The sequence below is a fragment of the Glossina fuscipes genome, unplaced genomic scaffold, assembly GCF_014805625.2.
Source record: "Glossina fuscipes isolate IAEA_lab_2018 unplaced genomic scaffold, Yale_Gfus_2 61541, whole genome shotgun sequence".
Lineage (NCBI taxonomy): Eukaryota > Metazoa > Arthropoda > Insecta > Diptera > Glossinidae > Glossina > Glossina fuscipes.
In genome coordinates, this window is record NW_024003752.1 from 60699 (window position 1) to 82604 (window position 21906).

General features: G+C 35.4%; 1 protein-coding gene and 1 long non-coding RNA gene across 8 annotated transcripts in view; one reads left to right on the forward strand and one right to left on the reverse strand.

Moving 5' to 3' along the window:
• Positions 1-21906, reverse strand: part of LOC119643708 — a 130462-nt gene that overhangs the window by 26320 nt on the left and 82236 nt on the right. For 5 of the 7 annotated variants that reach the window (XM_038043137.1, XM_038043134.1, XM_038043133.1 and 2 more), the window contains 2 exons: positions 8940-9443; positions 8287-8432 (listed from right to left, as the gene is read on the reverse strand). In XM_038043137.1, the coding sequence (XP_037899065.1) occupies positions 8287-8432; positions 8940-9443 (650 nt within the window). The remainder of the gene's footprint in view (positions 1-8286; positions 8433-8939; positions 9444-21906) is intronic. The other 2 variants (XR_005248383.1, XR_005248384.1) reach the window with 1 other exon arrangement.
• Positions 15355-19982, forward strand: LOC119643709. The gene is made up of 3 exons (XR_005248385.1): positions 15355-18098; positions 19393-19610; positions 19682-19982. It is a non-coding gene; the product is annotated as an uncharacterized LOC119643709 (long non-coding RNA).

Sequence of the window (21906 nt, forward strand, 5' to 3'; positions counted from 1 at the left end):
AGACATCACTGAAAACTATCGAGGCATTGCCAGGTTGAGTGTCTTACATAAATTGTTTACGGGAATTGTTGAAAGGTTACTCAGCATTTAGATTTTGTTATCAAAGTTTATATTCCTTCATTCCAGCAGGGCTTTCGGAAAGGACGATCAACTGTTACGAATTTCTTAGTATTTACTTGCCATGTATTCAGACCTTTTGCACGGATGTCATACTGATTTAAGTAAAACGTTTGACTTAGTTAACCATAATTTATTGATATTCAGGCTTCTGGTTTCTTTTTGTAGTTAGTGTAATAGGTAAGCTCTTACCTGTATAATAAATCATTCAGGGTTCTGTTTAACTCCTTCACGGGATGAATTTCCCGTTACGTCTGGCGCTGGATATCTCTCAAGGCAGTCGCTTAGTACCCCTTTTATTTAACCTATAAATTAATGACTTGCCCTCAGTAATTAAATCCAACCAGATCTTAATATACTTTGACGATGTTAAACTGTTCTTTCTCCTTATAGTCGCAATCGTATCAGCCTTAAACTGACTTCAACAATTTGGTTGCATTGCAATCGTTGAATTTTATGAAATTAAAATTTAAAAAAAATGCAAGAAGCTTTTCTTCTCAGGGAGGAAGTTATTAAATGCTGAGTATTACATCCATTCATAAAAGTTGGAAAACGTACATTCGTTCATCGATATAGAGGTTCTGTTCTATCAAAGATTACATTTTAATTTGCACAATGACCTTTCTTTAGGTGAAACCAGTTCCTCGCTAGGTTTCATTAAGAACTGGTCCGAAGAGCTTAAGGATGTTTACATTACAAAAAGGTTACACATGTCCTTGGTTAGACCAATACTTCAGTATGCGTCTTTTGTATGTACGGTGTGTTATGTAGATTCAATTGAATCCATTCGAAAGCAATTCTCCCTGTTTGTCCTTAGAAATTTGGGTTGGGACCCGCTTGCCTCCCTGCTCTTTCTTATGAAAATAAATTGCCTCTGCTATCTTTGCTATCATTTGAGAAACGTAGATTTATTCTTGATATTTTCTTCTTAACAAATTAACGAATCGCCCACATTAGTTGGTGACATAAATTTTAATGTTCCAATCACTTCTGTAGACACTTCATTCAGCTTAGGTTATGCAAATGTAAGTATGAACTGTTTAATCCGTGCAAAAACCTAAACGGCTCTTTAAAGTCTATCAAAACAACTAAGTTTAATGAGCGCGATTTGCGTATGTCGTATTTAACACCAAGTGGCATAAAATTTGACAGAAAAACGTGTAATCAGATTAAAAATATCGCGATGAATTTAGGTAATTTTTTCTTGCTCGTAAAACGGTATATAAGTGAAATATTTGTGGACGGCAGTGTCAACCGGATAATGAGTCAAAAGTTATTCAGAAGAATTGAACCAAGAGACTCAAGAATAGAGAGAGAGAATTACAATAGTAGAACAGACAAAACCAAAATGAAAATTAAGGCATTGTAGATAAAATGTTATGTAATAATTTGTAAATAGACCTCGTAAAAATTGTAAATACAAATATCTCGAACGAAAAAACGTAAAATCAGGGAAGTCGGTTTACGTTACAATATCGGTTTTCTTTACGTAGCTGTCCAAGAAGAATAAGTGCCCCATAAGTGAAAGAATTAAGTCTCAATTAGCTGCTTCAAATGCAAAGCCAACTTTATACGAGTGATGGAGAAGCTAATGGTTATCGCAATCGGATATACACTGACCTTCCTACCGTACAGTCTAGACAACCTATTAATCATCCACATCATAATTTGAATCCAGATGAAGTGACCAACACTAACTCTAGATGGTATTTGAAGTGAAATGAAAGCAAAGAATTTTCGGTTGATAATTTTATTGTACCGTACTAAAGCGTTTACCACGCAAACTTACGCTTACTCCAAACTTATACATTCCAAACGTATACAAACTCACTGTCCTAAATGTAAGAGATTGTGAAAGCTTTGAGAGGAAGCTTCCAACCCCACTAAAAGGACATCAATTTTAATCCAGACAGTTTAACACAAATGACTGCTTGAGAGTTTGGAAGTGCCAATAAATAATCACCTAAGATTGTGGATAATGTTTCATGCAGTTCTTCCGAAACCCACCCAGTTAAGGTTCTCAAGCCCCATCATGTATCGATTCATAAATAAAATAAAGTCAAAGTCAGAATTTTTAATAAATTTGTATCTCCATTCCCAATTTGCAAAGCAACTGAACTGTCTACCGCTCGTTGCTATTAGAAATTTACAATAAACAGCCGAAGACAATTTTGCTCTGTTCCTTTTCACGTTCCCTTAAATGACCTACGCCCATTTATTTCCATCAAGACCGTTTCCCAAAATGTAGTAGGCATAACGGTGCATCCATTACATTCTTTGTTGTAGATTATGCAAAAACGTAACTTCAAGAAAAGGAGTACACTTGGAAAAATTTAAGCATTCTCTCAAACGTAACCCTCCTGCGTCAGGCCGCATGACCACTGACGTAACTTGTAGGGGCAAAATCAATCGTCTCCAATAATTCCATATCTGCAAAAAATTTGTATCTAGGAACTGAGATTTTCGAGTCTTTGGGCTTGCCCGACATCCGTTTGGCGTAAGCATAAATATGTCTCCTTCCAGTATCTGCAGGGAAATAATAAACTGTGACGCTGTTCGTTATCTAAAATGAACGCAAGCTAACAGATTCCCTCCTACAAAATGTAAGCATTGAGTACGACTTCCTTAATTATTTATACAGATAGCGAAAACCCATTAAACGAAGTCATTGATCGTATCATCCGCTACTGAAAAGCTGTTAGAAACTTGTATGGTTACTAGAATTGGGAGTTATACATGAAAACCAAAGCCCATGGTCTTCATCTGTTGCCTAAGCAATTAAGCTAGGAAAATTTCGGTTGTGCTTAGATGACCGAAGGGTCAATACCATTATTGTCGAGGATGTCTATTCTTTATCTTTGATAGATCGGATTCAGTGTGGACTAGCAAAGGCAGAATCCATCACAGGCCCCAACTTAAAATATGTCTGTTTGCTACTTTTAGAAGAAGGATCAGAAGAGAAACAATCTTCACAGTGCCTAGATAGCTTGCTAACAGCTTTCCAAATCTTTAATAAAGATATGCGCAAGGGCAGTTTAAGTCGGAAAAGCTTCAAAAGTAGGGAAAATACCTAAGACGCCACTCCATAAGGAACAATTCAGACAGAACCTGACAAAGGCAAGGCTACTTGTAGGTATCCTCTAATAAGATCTGTAGGCCAATTAAGATAAGTTGTTATTGTTCACGGTTGGCACCATCGTTTTGTTCCCAATTCTGCCTACGTGTTAATAGAAGACTTTCTAATGGTTAGAAGAAACTGTAGTCTTTTTTGAACACTTTAAGGAGTTCTGCGCCTCCGTGACATAAGCCACATTTCACTCGTCCCTTTTCTATTCATTGCGACTTCCATGATGAAAGTGGAAAATTTTCAATCCCAGATCACGCTTTTCTTAAACGGCTGATGTAATAAAAGGTTTTACACGGTTATTTGGCCAGATCTCTATTGAAGTTGGAGGACTTCAATTTTACGATTAAGTACCGGAAAGATAGCTCACACATCCATTCGGTGTCCTGCGATCACTCCAAAAATTTGAACGATGTTTATAGTTTAGATCCGGATATCTTACTCTTAGAGAAATTTACCGACTCCGTGGAAAGTGATTTGATTCCAACTATAGGTTTTTTTAAAAGATCAACTTCAGGTTAAATTTAAGTATTTTCCCGTCATAGACATTAAAAGATGGCTATTTTTACAGGTAATCGGATTGCGCTACCGCCGCAACAACCGTGGAAGTTATGAGCTCCATCCAACTTTACTAATGATTTAACCAAATAGGCCCATGATCGTCCATTGAGCTCCTGTGGGGATTTGGCTTAAACCGTCCAACGCCTAAAAACGTTTCTTTAGTCGTTCAAAACCACCAAACAAATTTCAGGGTATATCCGACAATTTGTCCCTTGTATGTGGAAGTCTGGTGTTCAGTAAGGGTTATAGATAGACGGAGATGGAAGTGGATAGAGTGTTTGTGTAAGTTTATCTTTAAAGTGAAAGCACCAGGCACGGTTGAAAAGACCACTACTGACAGCTTGTTTCAAAGATTAAAAAACGACGAGTTACGTTATACACGTGGACATAGCCTTGTGGTCCGGTTGGATAAGTCCCTTTCTCCTCTGACAGACATTTTCCTTAATACCTTGTACCTATGCATAAGCACTACACAACTCACATTGCTCCCTTGCTCGAAGATATCGACACCTTTGAACGAAATTCCGTAATCGATAAGCACATGAACTTTTCGCTGTGTGGGGTCAAACGTCCCCAAGCAAGATTTAAAGGCTCCGGCCCACAAGGATGTTTGAAGCAAACATTTCAGCCCGCACATTAATTTTGTTATCGTTTTTTATATTGTTCAGTCCTTGTTAAAAGGAGACGGGATCAACATAGTAGATTTATATACAGTTTTTTTCTCGGACGACTAAAAGCTCGCTATGTAATATCTGGTTATAAACATTCCAAGATTTCTTTTTCAAAAGAATTAATTTGCTTGTTTGAGCTAAGACGCCAAACATGAGTCATTTTTGGAAGTGCCTCAAACTCTGCGATTTTGGTTAAATCAACATTTGTCATTTTGTTTTAACAAAGTTGTTTTTAATAGTCTTTTGTATCATTTCTGCAGTTGACGTCCTTGACATTATTATTGAAGTAACTGTCCATTAAATTAGAAAATATCAAACTAAAATGCCTAAAAAAGTGGTTAAATTCTGCCAAATCTGCCTTATCATACTTAAAAATTTCACGTTTTAGGTCTGGGGAACGAACATACTGAAAATTATGACACGAAAAGAATGCAGATAGGATACAGTGGTCCGAATCACTGAGAAATATAGTATGAAGAAAAAGATACAGTCTATTTTGTTCCAACACATGCTTGGAATGCGTTTTGGTTCATTTATAAACTGAATTAGGCAGTTCTCAAGTGCCATAATGTCTGCGTCGCGTCCCAGCGGAGTTACAGGTTGAATGGCGCAACCAGCTTTTATTGCGGACATTAAAAGCGCCGAAGACAACTATTGGGCTTTCAGGGAATTGTTAAGAATAGAGGTTATTTTGTTGGATAGGATGTCAATACCGTTAATAATAATTGTTATTTTTATGGTTTTGTTGCTGCTGATTTGTTATGGTTGTTTTGTACTGTTTTTTTTGTTGTGTCTACAGTTACTGGTGACCCTGTTTTTGTTGTTGTTATTGACGCGATTTAGTTGGCACACAGTTTTTGCTATTGTTATTATCGTTGGTGTTAATATTTTCGCGTTGTACGGTATTCGTTCCATTGTTATTGAAGTAAGTCCTGTTTATTGTAAGTGATGTTGTAACAAACATTTTGTTACTGTTCGTACCGATGCTATTAACGACATTGTCGTTTTATCTTAATTGTTGCTTTTTCGATTGCTCCTGCTGGTATCGTTGTTTCTTTAATAGCGCCGTTAATGTTGACGTTGTTAATTATATTTTCATTGTGCGTTTATGCTATTACCGACGTTGCTTTCCTTGTTGAGGATGTAAGTATTGGTGATGTTATCGTTGCATTGCTGTTATTGCATGTTGGATAATGCGATGTTATCATAGAGCAATTTTTTTTACCTATTTTTGTTATTGACGGTTCCGTAGCCGCAATTCCCGGTAATGTCGGTACTGAGATTGTTAATATTTTTGTTATCATTATCCTTGTTATAGCTTTTCGATCCTTCTAGAGTTCTTGTTTTTGGTTTTTTTGAAGTCTGAAGTTTAAGTTTTCCTTTCTATTTCAGGCCCTTTCAAAGGCCTACATGGCTTTTCATCTTACTGCAAAAGTTGCGGTTGATATTTTTTCGCATCGTACAAAGCTTTGTCATATGCAGATGTTTGCGCTCATATAAAGTTTTCTCTTTTTATTGTTTTTTGCTTTATTACGACTATAAGGAAATTTAACGGTGTCAGGATAGTTTTGGCTTTATATTTTGCAATTATTGAGTTTCACTTGCTTTATTAAATTGAAGCTTGTATGACTTAGAGAACTTTTAATGCACTTATTGCAAGCAGATCGTTAAAATCGCTTTAATATTGACATTTTCATTTTACTTGCTAAATTAGAAGATCTTTTTTAGCGTTTGTATTTCCCCACATAAAAGTCGACAGTCATCTCTGAGATACGAACCACTACTATATATGTGGCATCTGCAAGCAAACAAAAACGTCGAATACAACATTGTTGAAGTATCGATCCTGTTATGGCCGGGAGAGTATGCAGCAAATGCAATTTACGTTTTAAAAGAAGATCGATATTGGTAGCAAAACAGTGAAACACTCTAATATAGAATTCGATTTATACGACATGTTTTGTTTTAAGTATTTCAGTTTACTTAAACGCATAAATAATTTTGATTAAATAAATATCGGACATATATTGCCAGATTGCCTTAAAATCAGTTTCCGCTTACTCACTCTATGCTGTTCGAATACAAGATGTTATATTTTGTGGTCGTTTCAAAGTTACAATTTCTAGGTACCTTATATGTTGGATAAATATAAGGCTGTCAAGTTTTATAAGACAAACTATGATTAACACAGATAACTTACTTTTATTAAATACTTTGGCAAACTAACAGTAAGTGATTACATTTTACATTAGCCCGCAGTTTCTACGAACTTGTGTCTGCCAAAAGTAAGAAATAAAGACTTTGAGCTCTTTGTCGTTAAAATTGAGTAGAGAGATAATAGGCAAATTCAGAACATTGCTTAACTCTATCAATTGAATAAAACGAGATAATATGGATGAAAACAAGAGTAATAAATTTACTGAAATGCAAGATAGCAAAAGCATAGGAAAGGCGCATATAAGATTTAGCATCCAAAAATTTGTTCAATGGCAAAAAAAAGGAAACAGAGAAACTTATATTCGATCGTGACCGAATCTTTTGAATCTTATGACCGTTACCCTAAAAAAGACCAAAAAACAACTAAAATTTCGTACTTATTAATATTGGGTGGGTGCGGTTAATTTTTTTCTATTTTCAAACTGAAAGAGGGTATTTATATTGTGTACGTACTTTAGGATTAAAAAGTAAAAAATAGAGAGCAAATGTATTCACAGTTTTTTTTTGGACATGTCCTTTGGTTTGAGTAATTTTCAAACTGTTTTGCAAATTTTTAGACGATATCTTCATTTTTGCAACCGGAGGAGTGCTACCACAGATACCAAGCATTTGGGCAGACAGACAGATGGGCAGATGAACGGACGAACATGTTTGAGGCGCAATCCGATTTTGAAACTGGTCAAAAATGTATATACACTATATCATTAAAAAGAAAAATTTTAATTTTTGTTAACTATAATAGTGGGCAACGTGATCAGTTTTTCCTATGTGTTTCCTACAAATGCTCATAGAATACCTTTTCTAAATTTTGTAGATTTATATGCTTCAGTTTATGAGTAATGAGCAAAAAACTAATTATTTCCCTGCAAAAACAAAGGTTTCCTCAGTTTATCTGGTACTGCAGTCATCTCCTTCAATCAATTTGGCCCAGTTTCAATACCAACCTTCGTGGAAGGATTTCCAAAGTATCTGCTAAATTTGAAGTTGTTAGCTTCATTCTTGTGGCCAGAAGAAAGACATTTCGCAGACGAACATGCTTAAATCGATTTAGAATTTGATACTGATCAAAAATATATATACTTTGTGGGGTCTCTGAAGCTTCCTTCGAGGTGTTTGAAACGATTTCACAAAATGAATATAGGCATCAAGCAAAAGCAGATAGCATAAGGTAAATTAATAAAATTTTTCAATGAACTTAATCTATATACGCGTGACATCGGAGTTTTAGATACATGAAATGAACTGCTAAGAAAGAAGAGCGGCTACTGTAATCACCAGGCGTTATTTTTCGCCTTTCATGACTAAAACAAATGCTTACTGATTTAAACGATCCAGATAAACAAGTCCAGAATCTAGAAGAAATTATTTGACCATTCTTTGGAATTATTCTGTAAAATTTCTTAAAAAGCAAAACTATACTCTCTATATATTTTTAAAATTATTGCTAAAATTATTTATAATGTATCAGTCTAAAAGTTTGTTGTGACAATACAAAACAATCTATAAATACCAAGATACTTGATAACCTTTATTTACAATGAAAAAAGCTAAAAAACTTGGACATTAACAACACAGTAGCTATGCGAGTACACTTACACTTTTGTACCTTCGCTTGTTCTATCCTCAGACGCGAATATAGGGTTAGCGTTGATGGGTCCATCGTTTACTCGTCTGTCAATTTCATCAACTTGCCAATTTTCAAATCTTGCACAAAGTTGTTTAGCACGAGTTGTCGTCTGAGCCTTAAAAATTGTAAAATAACGAATATATTAATATTCGGTCGATCGTTGAGTTAAATAATTTATAAAAGAGTCTTAGGTAAATACGCGTTAAAGGCTGAAATTTGAGAACAGTGTGTTAAGGTTGTTTAATTCTAATATGTATTAATTATTTTATCCCACTAGTTAAATATTTTATCCTGCCAAATACTCCCGGTTGAAATCATCATATTTATTTTAATACAACCTTTCTGTAGTTGAGAATTAATTAACGTCCGTACATAAAAAAAGTTTTTATATTTTTCTTCTGAGAGAGTTGGCAAGTGAACTCAAGCCTTACATTTAAGCGTGTCTGAAAGCCTTGATAACAGATGTGGTAGGTAAGTAGATTGCTTTAAGCCCACAATATATATATTCATTTTGCACAGATAATCCATCAGTCAATTATAAATGCTCTCCAACTTATTTTTAAAGTTTTGCTTTTGTTTAGAATGTACAAGGTGAAATAAAACTCTATAGGTTTTTACTTACCTCGCGCAAGATTTGATGATCTAGGTAAATAACGCTATCTTCAGCATTTTCATTACTATCTTCACTGCTAACGTAATCCACGCCATCATCAGTGTCATAATCACTTCCTGCATCCCACTTTCTCTTCTGTTCGATAGGTGGTGTCAAATGTTTTATTGTTCGGAAACATCCGTGGCGAATATGTGGTTGTAAGCCATTTTCTAATTCTCTGAATTTGGTTATCATTAAAGACGTCATATGCGATCGTTCAAGATCATGAGTTTCCGATAGAGATTGTTTAGTTAAGGAAATTTTTCTTTCCATTTCTGGCGAAGGCAAGTTTACGACACCTTCTCGGGGGGGAGTAATACGAAAAATGCGTTTCTTATTCTCAACGGGGCGATATGTTTCAAAGAATTTAAATTTTTTGCTTATTTCTGATGTTTGAACTAATACCTCTGCGGGCTTCTCCGTGCACTTTATCACATCTATATTGTTTTGCTTTGTATTGAAAGTTGATATGCCCTATAATTATACAAATTATATATAAAATACGTATGAATACATTTATATGTACATACACAATCTGTATGCGCATGTATGACTAAATCACTCTATACTGTAAAGAACATTGTAAAATATAATCTTCATTGCAAGTAAGTGAACATTGGTTTTTGGAAAGATTAGCTCCGTTTACATTCGAAATCCTTTGTTCGTTAAACAATCGGAAGTTGTGGTGCTTGAAAAACGAATGATACATGACTACTAGAGTATGCGTACATATTCATGTAAGTAAGAAAAAGAAAACTTATAACTACCTTAAAATAACCCAAAAAATAACCTAATTGACCAATACGGACAGTAATCACTTTGATTTCTTAGGTGGCCTTAGAAAATATCCGTACCAACCTCTGAATGTCGTCTATATGATCACATGGCAGAAATGAAGTATTTATTAATTACGTTTGCTTTGATAATCCAGACAATCGAAAATTTTTATCTTCTTGAGGTAAAAACACTGACACAATACAAGGGAATATTTTAACGTCCGCCAATGTAGAATGTAAGAAGTTTGTTTCCATTCATGTGGAAAATGCAATGACCGACATTAAAGTGTAGTTACATATTCCTTTTTTGCTAGCGAAGCTCACCCTTATAGCAAAGCCTAGAAAAGCAATGTTAAAAAGAAAGGATGTAATAGTTGTAATAGTTCGCCTGCGTTAAAATAAGGTTAATCATATATCAGAGCAAATGAATCAACCAATCTGCTTCCGATGCATCCAAAGTGATTGTCAATCAGCGCTGAAATTGTAATAAAAATCGTATGAACATTAATAGTTGCTTCATCGGCATGGGTCGCTGAATAAGCAAAAACTACAACTACCGAGTCAGTGTTCACAGGTCAAATCTCAATGCCATAGAGTTTACTTTGGTGGTAGCTATAGTGAGTGAGTCGGTAGAGGCCTATCTTATCGAGTGGACACATATATACTAGGTGGCGGCTGCCACCTCGGTACTTCTTGTTTTCTTTCTCCTTTCACTTCTTTTTGACCGCCAGGGAATTGTACGAATATGGGACTGCCCTTGAAGAATCCGAAAAAATACTCTATAATGTAGAGCAAAATAACAGCAAAGCAGTTTCTAATTAAAATAATGCCAAAAGAATCTAATGTTATATGTTTGCGTTAGCTGGAAAAGAAGAGACATTATATAAACGCGTTGAAAGCCTTAATAAAGCACGATCAAACCATTTCTATGCACTACTAGACAGCCGTGGCTAATGGACCAATGAATTGTATCAAAAAAATCTTCTCTACGTATATATCACCTAGAAATAAAAAGTAATACAGACGCTTGAGCCTACCTCCATAAGTGCGTTCCAAGAAATTTACACCAATTAAATAAATTTTCGTTTTTCTTGTTGATTTTGCTTTATGTTGTTCTTCTGGTATGATCTTAGGCTTAACTGTCTTACGACAAGAAAGATAAATTGAGAATATGATTTTTTAACCGTCCTTTGGGCGCCAAAAAAATTTTGGCGGCTAGAGTTATGAACTGAGTGCTTGGCCATCCTGCCAAGGGTGACTCTCACTGCTTTATGTGCAAGTCAATTTATATATGGTAACGTTAAATCATTGTCCTTGTAGGCATAAAAATGGTACGACATTCATTATTGCCGTCTTGTTAATTTTTTTGAAGTGTTCTTATTCCTTTTTATGTTCGTGCCGCAACGGCCGTTTTCTTATTCTTTTACAGAAATCTCTTTAAGTTGCTGGCGCAATAACTAGCGTGTAGTACACGGCAAACTCACGTAATTACAATATTGCAATATTTCTTTAAACAGTTATGTTTGCAATATAACATTACTAAGGAGGATGCGCTTTCTTACAACCTTCAAGAAATAAGATGGAAAAACAATTGGAAATATTATAGTTGGTCGAGAGCGATTGGTTAACCGAATAGAATCCTGTACTTATTTTCATTATAAAATATAAATAATTGTATAGTACTCCCATATAAAGGGGTACTTTTCCTAGAAATTTTTACATGAGAAGAGCGCCAAACATTTAACATAGTTAATATTCATGTCCATCTTATTGTTCCTTTCCGGTTCTCTTCATGAAGCATTAAAATTTCGTTATGATGGTTACGAAAATCCCAAATCCACTTAATTTCAACATATAATAAATTTCCTAAAGAACGAAAAACCAAATGGACATTCGCAGGCGCGTTATACAGCTGCAGGCCGATGATAACGATTAGTGGAAAAGCAACCAGATAAAAACCAAATGCACATTCGCAGGGGCGTCATGCAGCTCCAGGCTGATGAAAATGATGAGCGGGAAAAGCAGACAGGGATTAAATATACAAACTATAAACTTTGGTATGGTAACATACTTGTGAATAGAATATTTGTGGAAGGGCGTTAGTCGGGCAAGAACATTTGAGTTGAGAGTACAGCCAAAATAAATTGTGAATAATAGTAAATTTAAGAAGTATAATTGTAAATAAATAATCCTACTTTTATTTACAATTGTAAATAAAAGAACTTTGAAATGTATTTTTATTGAACAAAATATCCACGATTCAGTGATACGCGCTGTATCTAGATATGCGAGTTTTATAACATTATATATGAATAACTCTAGAGAACCATTGAATTGGATTGAGTTCAAAGATTTTCATATGGATCAATCGTCGCCATGATGTATGTAAAGTTAAATTTTTGACATAAAAAGAATTGGTCTTTTAGAAATGGTTTTATGGGAGAAGATTCAAATCATTGTCCGCTTCAATCTAGATTTCCCACACCGTTTTAAAATGCCGGAATTCCAATACTTCATAGTGGAAATTGGTCCACAATAGCAACATAATATAGAAATTAATTGCACCAAGAGTGTACAGCACATGGGTCTATTCCCTAGACATCATTCTATGTTAGGGTTTTTTTTTTGACATATAAACTCTTATATAGCAAAAAAATTTTTTGCTAAATATTTCGTGGTGAAAATTGATCAGTACTTTGACATAAAAATTAAGTAAAAGAATTTGTACAACGCAATTTAACTTTTAACATAATAGTTAGATGTAGCAAATTTAGATTTTTTAGGTTTTATTTTATTTTCTTATTGCGACCGTGCAGTCTGCGTGCCCTTTAAGAAATGGTAAGCTTGGGTGCCAAGAATGTCAGTTTTTATTAACGTTTTCCAATGACTGACTGTGCTGAATTTTTTGCTAAATTAAATGACTGATTAAGAATTGCTTACTATATAGTAAATGATAGTTTCTATGACATATGCTCTCAATTATTTGTATATCATGCGTTTTATTCAAATACTGTTGAGAGAAAAAGAGCATAAATATAACTAAGTTTACAAATACACAGCAGATGTTGACGCAGAAGCACAGTTCCTACCAACAATAAAGAAAAAGTGAAAAGCACCCAATAAAACTATTCAAACGTTAAACCAGCGGACATTAAACAAAAATAAGCTAAAAAGCCCAAAACTTTATCTGCGTACGTCGATCTCACACGGCATTACAAAATTATATATGTATTGAAAACCGAACAAATCTATAGCTACAATTGAACCTATTAATTTTCAGGAATCTGTCCACCATTCATTATAATCAAGATAAGTTTTAGATCACTTCAACGTTTACCTTTCTTTACCGCGTATTATGAAAGCAAAGCAGTTAGGAAAAGTCCTTGGAAACGACCTATATTAATTTCGCAAGATCACTGTCTTGATTTACAGTCTGTCATAAAAGTGGTCCTCTTTACTTTAGTCAAATCCAAGAGGGTGCCTACAAAAGCCTTAAATGAATTCCTAATAGCAAAAGCAACATCATTTTTTTAAGATGAATGTCAGAAGCAAAGCCTCACTATTGTCTGACGTGAAGCAAAAACATGATATATAACAAGACACTAAAACATTGAACATGCAAAATCAAAAAAATATATAAATAATAGAAAAACTTTACATATGCAGGATTTCACTAGCAACATTTGCGCAAGAAAATTATTAAGTACCATACCAGACATACAATATAAACAAAAGTTATAAAAGAGAGTAAGAGAGAGCAAACAAGCAGAAACGAACACAATTACCTAAATTTATGTACTATGTACGTCTAAAGACAAGCGGTGAGAACATGTGTATGCTTTAATATGACGTGTTTTCATTCGAAATGTTTTTATAAACAAATTCTTCTTGGAGATTATTATTATTATCGATATATCTATTTATAGCAATGAAATTTTCGCTATAATTAGTTTTCCTAATGGGTACTACACATATTTTTCTTATTAATGTTATTAAAAAAGTACATTACTATTATTGGTTATTATTTATAAATTTTTCGAGCTAGAAATGGGTGGGTTTATTTGACAAATATATTTGTATACATTTTAAACATGGCATATATATGGAGATAGGGAAAAATATTGAAAATTCAAGGAAATATGTTAAATATATATGTAAAGGAGAGTTGGCACCAAAATGTTTAAAGTAAATTGTCAAGCAAAAAAATCAAAAATTGAAACATTGCCTATGTTGATACAAGTAAGCTGAAGCAAACGCACGCAAAAGGGCACACATTCCTTTTTAGCATAGCACTGATACAACCACGCTCACGTATAGTGAATATATTTTACTACCGCACAGAAATGTTCATAGTGGGTCAGGAGGGAAACAAACACATAAAAGTTCCAACACTTTTTTCAAGATTGAGATTACGAAAATCTTAGGCACTTTTTGTGTATATGTTATCAACAACAGTGGTAGCACTCTTAATTATCAAATATTTGCATAGTTGTTCGTTAACTTTCATTATTTCTATGGACATGGGTTCTGTTAATAGTTTCTTGATTTGACGTCGTATTCTTTTAAACAGCAAACTAAAAGCACATAAAATCCTATGTTTTTAAGTGTATATTGGCTATGGTGCTCATATAAGTGTATATGTATAAAAAGAAACCAAACAAGAAGTGTGCATGTAGCAAATATAATTTGTTTTCTTTCCGTTATTAATTTTGAAAAACTGAAGAATTCCAAATTCTACGTTCGTCAAATGCTTTGATAAATTTCAGACAAAATTTTAATACAAACAAATATGAAGAAGATTTTTATTATTAAAAAAAGTTATGTTTTAGTTTATTTATATAATTTACTCATCTTATTTGCAGGTTAATAATTTTATGTGCTTACACATATATATTTGATATATTTTTTCCAATTTTCCACACTACATATGAATTATTCTACACGACTATTTATATTATATTACTATTGTATTGTTTATATTCCAGAATTAAACTATCATTTGATAGATAAAATATTAAAAACTAAAATAAAATATTAAAAACTAGTCCTTAATCCGAGCTTATGCAACTTGAACTGTTTTTTAGTCAAGCATTCCGAATTTTTTTACAATAAAGTTCTTAAAATAAAGTCCAGCGCCTATGCTCGTTGCGATCATTGTCCATGGTAAACCTATCATTAATTTTCTCCACAAACTTATCAAAAATTAATTTCCTAACATCTAGTTTATTTTTATTTCCATATTCTATTTGTTTAAAATATAATTTTTCTAATTCTACATTCAAAGTACGAAATATACTTTACATTCATAACGCACAACTGCTTCTAATAGATAAGTAATATAATAAATTAGTATAATAAATAATATAATAAAATATACAAATAGTTAGTAAATTAATGATTTAAAAAAAAAACTATAGAAGAAAAAGTGCACAATAATAAATTTTTTTAATTTTTTTACCTTATCCTATTGTCACATAAAAAACTGTCTGATAAAAACTTAACATTTTTAAAAAGCAACACCTTAGTTAAACTATCTAAATAATTAAGGCGATTGGCTTGGCAGTCATCGTCCGTTACGAATCAGGCAAAATCGTTCTCTCTGCAAATATATTTGCCAAATAAATTCATAATCCAATTCATTTCTTGATAAAATTTTATTAAGGAGAAATGACATTGGAAATAAAACGCCAAATGATATTTTTCTATGGGAAATGTGCATAAGAAATGTGCACGTGAAATATATGTGCTAATTTCAAGCAAAAAGTAAGTTATTACTGTAGTGGCGTAGTTGGTAAAGGCGTCGTCGTCGAAATGTGTATTTTTGCACACTTCTTTTATATGACATTTTGGGCAAGGTCGAATATTGATGAAAAGGAAATTGGATACAATAATAATAATATATTTTGCTTATAAAAACAGGAGGAAAAATACGTATAGTATAAATTAGAAAGGATGATAATAACAATAAAAATAATAGCAATCCTCCAACAGGAAGACTAATATGTTCATAAAAAGTGTTCACAACAAAATACCAAAAGTGAAAACGGCCAAGAATAGAAAAATCCAAAATTGAAGATTCTATTGCTTATCCGTTTACATATGATCTTTGCTTAAACATAGGCATGCAAAACCTCACACAAGTGTTTCTACTATACACGAATACTCTCATCCACAGGTCTATTCAAATTATGGGATACAAGGCCAGGGCTTTGCTCAGGCTACTGTAGGAGTCACAGGTGGCGGATTGTGATCGGCGTGAATGTACCCAAGGGTATATCTGTAGGCTAGCTGAGAATAACTAATAAGCAGTCCCGGACCAAGAGAGGCAGAGGAGGAGGGGTGGCTGAAAAGGCCGCATAACCCTGCGAATCTTCGGTGGCAGGAGGTATAAGCGCCGTTTTTTAAATAGATGCTCCCCATTTTTAGTATGGGGGTGGCATCAAGGGAGACAGTTCGACGAATATGGATAGGCCGAGCCCAGATCTTGATTACGGTATTCCGGAACACCTACTTGAATTGAGGATTTCTAGTTGATGGTGGCAGTATTCCGTTACCTAAGTAAGTTGGAGTGACATCCAGCTGAAATGGCTTTTGGGTTAATGCTGACACCGCCCCCTGCCCGTTAAAATTATGGCAAGTCTGGGAAGTACGTACTTGGCTGCATCGTTAAGTTGGCGCGTGTAGGTCCACTTAAGTAGAACTCCTGGCTAATGCTGCACCTGGCACTGAACGCTAGTCTCATAAACGCTAGCGTGAACCCACCGCATGGCCACAGTGCTTGCAAAAATAACCATGGGATCCTAACAGCAACTGCACCAGCGGAACCGAATAGCGGCTTCTCTGTATGGGCCCAATTACAATGATTTCTAACAAACAAAATAATACACCAATAGGTACTATCGGTCACGCTGACGCTTTGAGCGAAGAGAACTCTTTCAAAGTGAGCGGAAGAATAATGAAGTCGCCAGAAGGCGTGCAAACGCACCTTCATCTCGGACGAACGCTCCCCGAGAAGTCAAGCCACACACCAGTAAATGTGGAGAACCTGGTAACCTTCGTAAAGCTGGGCGGCTATATAAAAGATTCGGTGGTGACACTGCAGGATAATGATGGAAAAAGGCGGTACATAAACCAACAAATGCGCGATGCAATAGGCGAAGCGATTGGGGCTCGCAAAGCTTACCGCTACAGAAAGCAAGCGGGACGAAGCGATCACAGCCTGAGGCGCATAAACCTAAGCAGCCCGGGGACGGGGACACACCGACCGCCAAACGTCGCAGAGTAGCCACCTTACCAGGGGAAAGCGGAAGAGCTCCGAGTGGCAGTTGGCTCCTTTTTAGAAGGGGAGGCAGAAGTCAGGTGTTTGAAGCAACGCAAAATAGTCGAGTGCAAAGATATCGCCGAAGTCACCACCAGAGAGGATGCACTTAAGTTCCAATACGCGGTGACAACTGCAGAAGTGTTAAATTTAAGGAAGTCATACAGTGGAACTGCACAAAGGAGCCTTCTTGCCTGTTCTGCCGGGAGACGCCGAATGTGGACGCAAAGCACGTGTCGGAAAGAGGCAAATGTCCGTTGCTCAAACGGGTGCTGGCCATTAGAGAGCGGAAATGAGAATAATACAGATTAATTGTGACTTCAAGAGATGAAGCTAGAGCTAGCAGAGCATAAAGCTGGGGCGGTGTTAATAAGCAGCTGGAAGCGCGTGAAAAGATGCTGTATACGAGTGGGTCACCGCACGGTCCAATCATCTCCTGCCCTGAAACACCTTCTAGTTATGCTCGACCATCGGCTCAACTTTAAGCACCCCGTTGAGTACGCGGCTGAAAAAGCGACCGACACTCAGGGGTCGTTAAGAAGGATTATGCGAAATATTGGCGGCCCGAAATTCACCAATCGAAAGATGCTGCCCTTGCGATTGCTAGAGCCATGCCAGTCGACATTTTGGGGGGCGAAATGAAGCGCATCCACGAAAGGAGCCGCATCAACGCCCCCTGCCATCAAAAAAGAAGAGCGGCTAGCGTCGATGAGAACTTGGCAATCGCCTTGGGAAAGAACAACAAAGGAAGACGGACGTTCCTTCTTAGCGTATTCCACAGAAGTTCCACCATCGGAAGCCTGCTAACGACAACCGGCCTCCGCGAAGTAATATCTAAGGGTGGTCCCGCGGGGGAGAGTGGTGGAAGAAGCGTGTGGAGTGGTGGTTTTTTCGTACGTAGGCGCCATGGATGGTGATTCGTGCATGCTACCATTAAGAATCTTTTGAAGATTTTCTACCTCCTGCTCGCAGAGCAAAAAAAAATTATGGGATACACATTTTTTCAGTGCGTACACACACAGTGCACAAATTCAGGTAAGTGTTTTGTTTTAGTTTTCTTGCTTTCTCTTACTCTCCTTCATACTATTCGTGTATACTGACGTATCGAATTACGACTTGATAATTTTGTTGCGCAAATGTTGCTAGCGAAATGTGTTGTCTTATTGTTATACAGAAAAGTAATATATTACTAACATTTACGCCACAAAATGGTTAGAAGCCAGTCCACGTTCCGCATATAAGGTCAAAACAAATGCTGTAAGAAGAGAGCAAAAGACGTCAAATGATTACAATTATTTATTTTTGTCCAGTATTTTCGTGTAAGACTACGAACTACGAACGATAATAGAATGTATCACGTAAGCAACAGAATTTTCATTTTCTGACTTTTCTGTGCTTGACCGTTTACTTTTGCTTTTTTGATGTAAACAATTTTTTCAAAGCAGATTTGTTTTCTTTTTGGGGAATTACTAGCTTTCATATATGTTTATATGTATATGTATCGATTTCGATTCAATTGGCTAAATATCGCTTCCTTAATTACATGTTACCTATGTAATTTTTTTTATAACGTACCACCCCTAACTTGTTTTAACTTGTAATATGTACCCGCTGTAAATATCAAATAATTAGATATAATTTCTATATTTTTTTATAATGTAACCAGTCATAGCAACTTAACAGACTACATACCTGGAAATATAACTTTCATAGAGTGGTATGTTCACTAAAACATAGCACAGCAGCTGTGCAGCCGGCGGAAGCTATCAGTAAAACTCTATTGGATTGCATAAACATATGAACATGTTTAGCTACCAGAATTAATACAATAACACTTAGTAGCAAGTATCTAAAAATCAAAATCGTTGTGAACCATTATAAAACAATCTGCTGGCCAGGATGGATTGAGAAGGCCTGCATTTTACAGACACCGCATGAGCACTATGACCAACGCTATTCATGTTTTCATTGCAGCCACAGTGTACCAATATTCATGAACAGCTCATTTGGAGACATGGTTGCCTTTTGGCCTTCTATTAGCGAAGCAGGGTTCTGATTTTCTATTAGCCAGATTTATTAACTAGACGTTGCTGTTTTAATCGACGACGAACGCTCAGATTTAGCCACACTTCTCTTTTAAAACTCTTTTAGTAAAAATTTCTTTAAAAATTTGTTGATAGCTAATAAAAACGAATTGTCATTTCGTCAAGCAATCTTTATTCTGCTAGAAGTACGGGAAAATTAATGCATAACGATTGATTATTATCTTCGTTTAATTTTATTAAAGGAAAAATTAGTTAACACACATAATAATGGACTTACTTTCTAGATGGAATTTGATTAAAACACACGTGAAGACCTAAAAGGACCCACCATTGACATATAACAAGAACTTGAATTTCACAATGATCGGATGCTCAACATTCAAAAAAGCTTCATTGGCAGCAAACTCATATATCAAAGTACACCTAAAAAGAAACTAGTCTCGTTCGACTCCCCTAGCGATGATTCTGATTAGAATGGAAATCATGGAGAATGAGGAGGAGTGTATGTATTATGCAAGATAACACGCTTAAATCTTCTACACTAAATAATATTTATAAGACAATTGCTTTCAGTTTTTGCAGTAAACCATGTATACGAAAAAAACGCACAATCATAGTAAATTCTTCAAAATTGATAAAGAGAACAGATGTCAAAACAATGCTATTCCACATTTTGAATAACTCGGCAAAATTAACAAAGTTTGGCCAAACTCTTTGAAGATTCCATCGTATAGCGCCGCGCTTGCCCTGTTATAATGCCAATTGTGTAGCCCCCGAAACAACTTCTCTAAATATCTAAACTCTAAACGTTAAATATAAAGATAAAAGATTAAAATTATACATAATTAGCTTAATTATATTAATTTAAAACTTTGCATGTTTTTTTTTTAATGCAACAATGCTGCAATACTATCCAATACTATCAAATCAGCACCAAATACGGAATTGATTTAGGCTCGTTCGTCCGTCTATGTCAATTTATGTAAACGGCGTCACTTTTTGTGGAGACGGTTACAGAGAAAGGTGTACAAAACGGTTCTTTCAAATTCAAGCGTTATATGGAGCGTGGCCCTAAAAATGGTCCTTTCTAATATATTATTTTTATTATTATTGTTATTAATTTCGTCAGAGAATAAATTCTAAAACTAAACTCTTAAAAGCACTATCATCTAAGGCTATCGGCTTTTTATTAAAAACTCTACCGCACTTGAAATTTGAACCCACTACCATTGACTTGCTAGTCCAGATTCCTCGCCTTCGGCTACTCAGGCGGATTGTTTCTAATATATTAATTTGGGGAAAAAGAAATCCATTATTTGTTCGGTAGATGGCTGCACTGATAGATTTCTCGTAAAGTATCGATCAAACAATTTCCTATACTGTACATTTACATACTGTACATTTCGTAGTAAAAAAAATTCTTTTGCTGTTTTTTGTTTGGTGCATTCAGTTGTGAGTTACAGCGTGTTAAAAATGGAAGTGAACAAAGAGAAAATTCGGTACATTTTACAGTTTTTCTTTGACAAAGACGAAAATGCAAGCCAGGCGGCTAAAATTGTAAATGGTGTTTATGGTTCCGATACTGTAACAGCATATTATGTGCAATTTTGGTTTCGTAGATTCCGTTCAGGAATTTTTGATGTTAAAGATGCACCTCGCACAGGTAGGCCGGTCGTTGAAAATGTCGATAAAATCGGAAAAATGATCGAAGTTGACCGGCATATTAGCAGTCGTAACATCGCCCAAGAGCTAAAAATCGACCATAAAACAGTTTTAAACCATTTATACAAAGCTGGATTCAAAAAGAAGCTCGGTGTTTGGGTGCCACACCAGCTAACAGAAAAAAACATGATGGATCGAATTTCCATCTGCGAAGCCTTGGCCAAACGGAATGAGATAGACCCATTTCTTAAACGGATGGTGACTGGAGATGAGAAATGGATCACATACGATAACCCTGTGCGAAAACGATCGTGGTCAAAGAGCGGTGAAGCACCTCAAACGGCCAGGAAGGTTTTTCTATGCATTTGGTGGGACTGGAAGGGGATTATTTATTATGGGTTGCTTCTACATGGCCAAACGCTAAATTCTGATCTCTACTGTCAACAACTGGACCGTTTGAAGATAGCGATTGACCAGAAACGGCCAGAATTGGTCAACAGGAGAGGTGTCGTGTTCCACCAGGACAACGCTAGACCAGACACATCTACCGTGACTCACCAGTAACTTCGGGAGCTTGGTTGGGAAGTTTTAATGCATCCGCCATACAGTCCGGACTTGTCATCAAGCGATTATCATCTTTTTCTTGCATTGCAAAATTTCTTTTATTTTATTTTATTTATTTTATTTATTTTATTTATTCCACTTATACAAGAAACTCAACTAAAACAAAATAGCAGTCGAGTTCAATTGACTCTTAAGTAAATCTTAAAATTATTTAATAATAAAACTTAGTATAAGTACAATAAAACAAATAAGGAGGAAAAAAAAAGCATGTACACAATTAGCATAGAGCCACACCCACAACCGATACAGGACCAAATTGCAAGTGAACCCCTAAGCCATCGCAAACATGCATAAGCTTGGCAACCGATAATTGTTAACAAATTAATTTTCGATTCATAATGACAAAATCTAAGGTTAAATCAGTTTAAGTACGACATAGGTAAATCGCGCTTGTTGAGCAAAATTGCTTTAATGGACTTTAAAGAGTCCGTTAATGAGAATAGATGATAGACATCATTTAGGTTCTTGCAAACAACTCTGAGCGGGTTAAACAGTTCAAAGTTATATTTGCA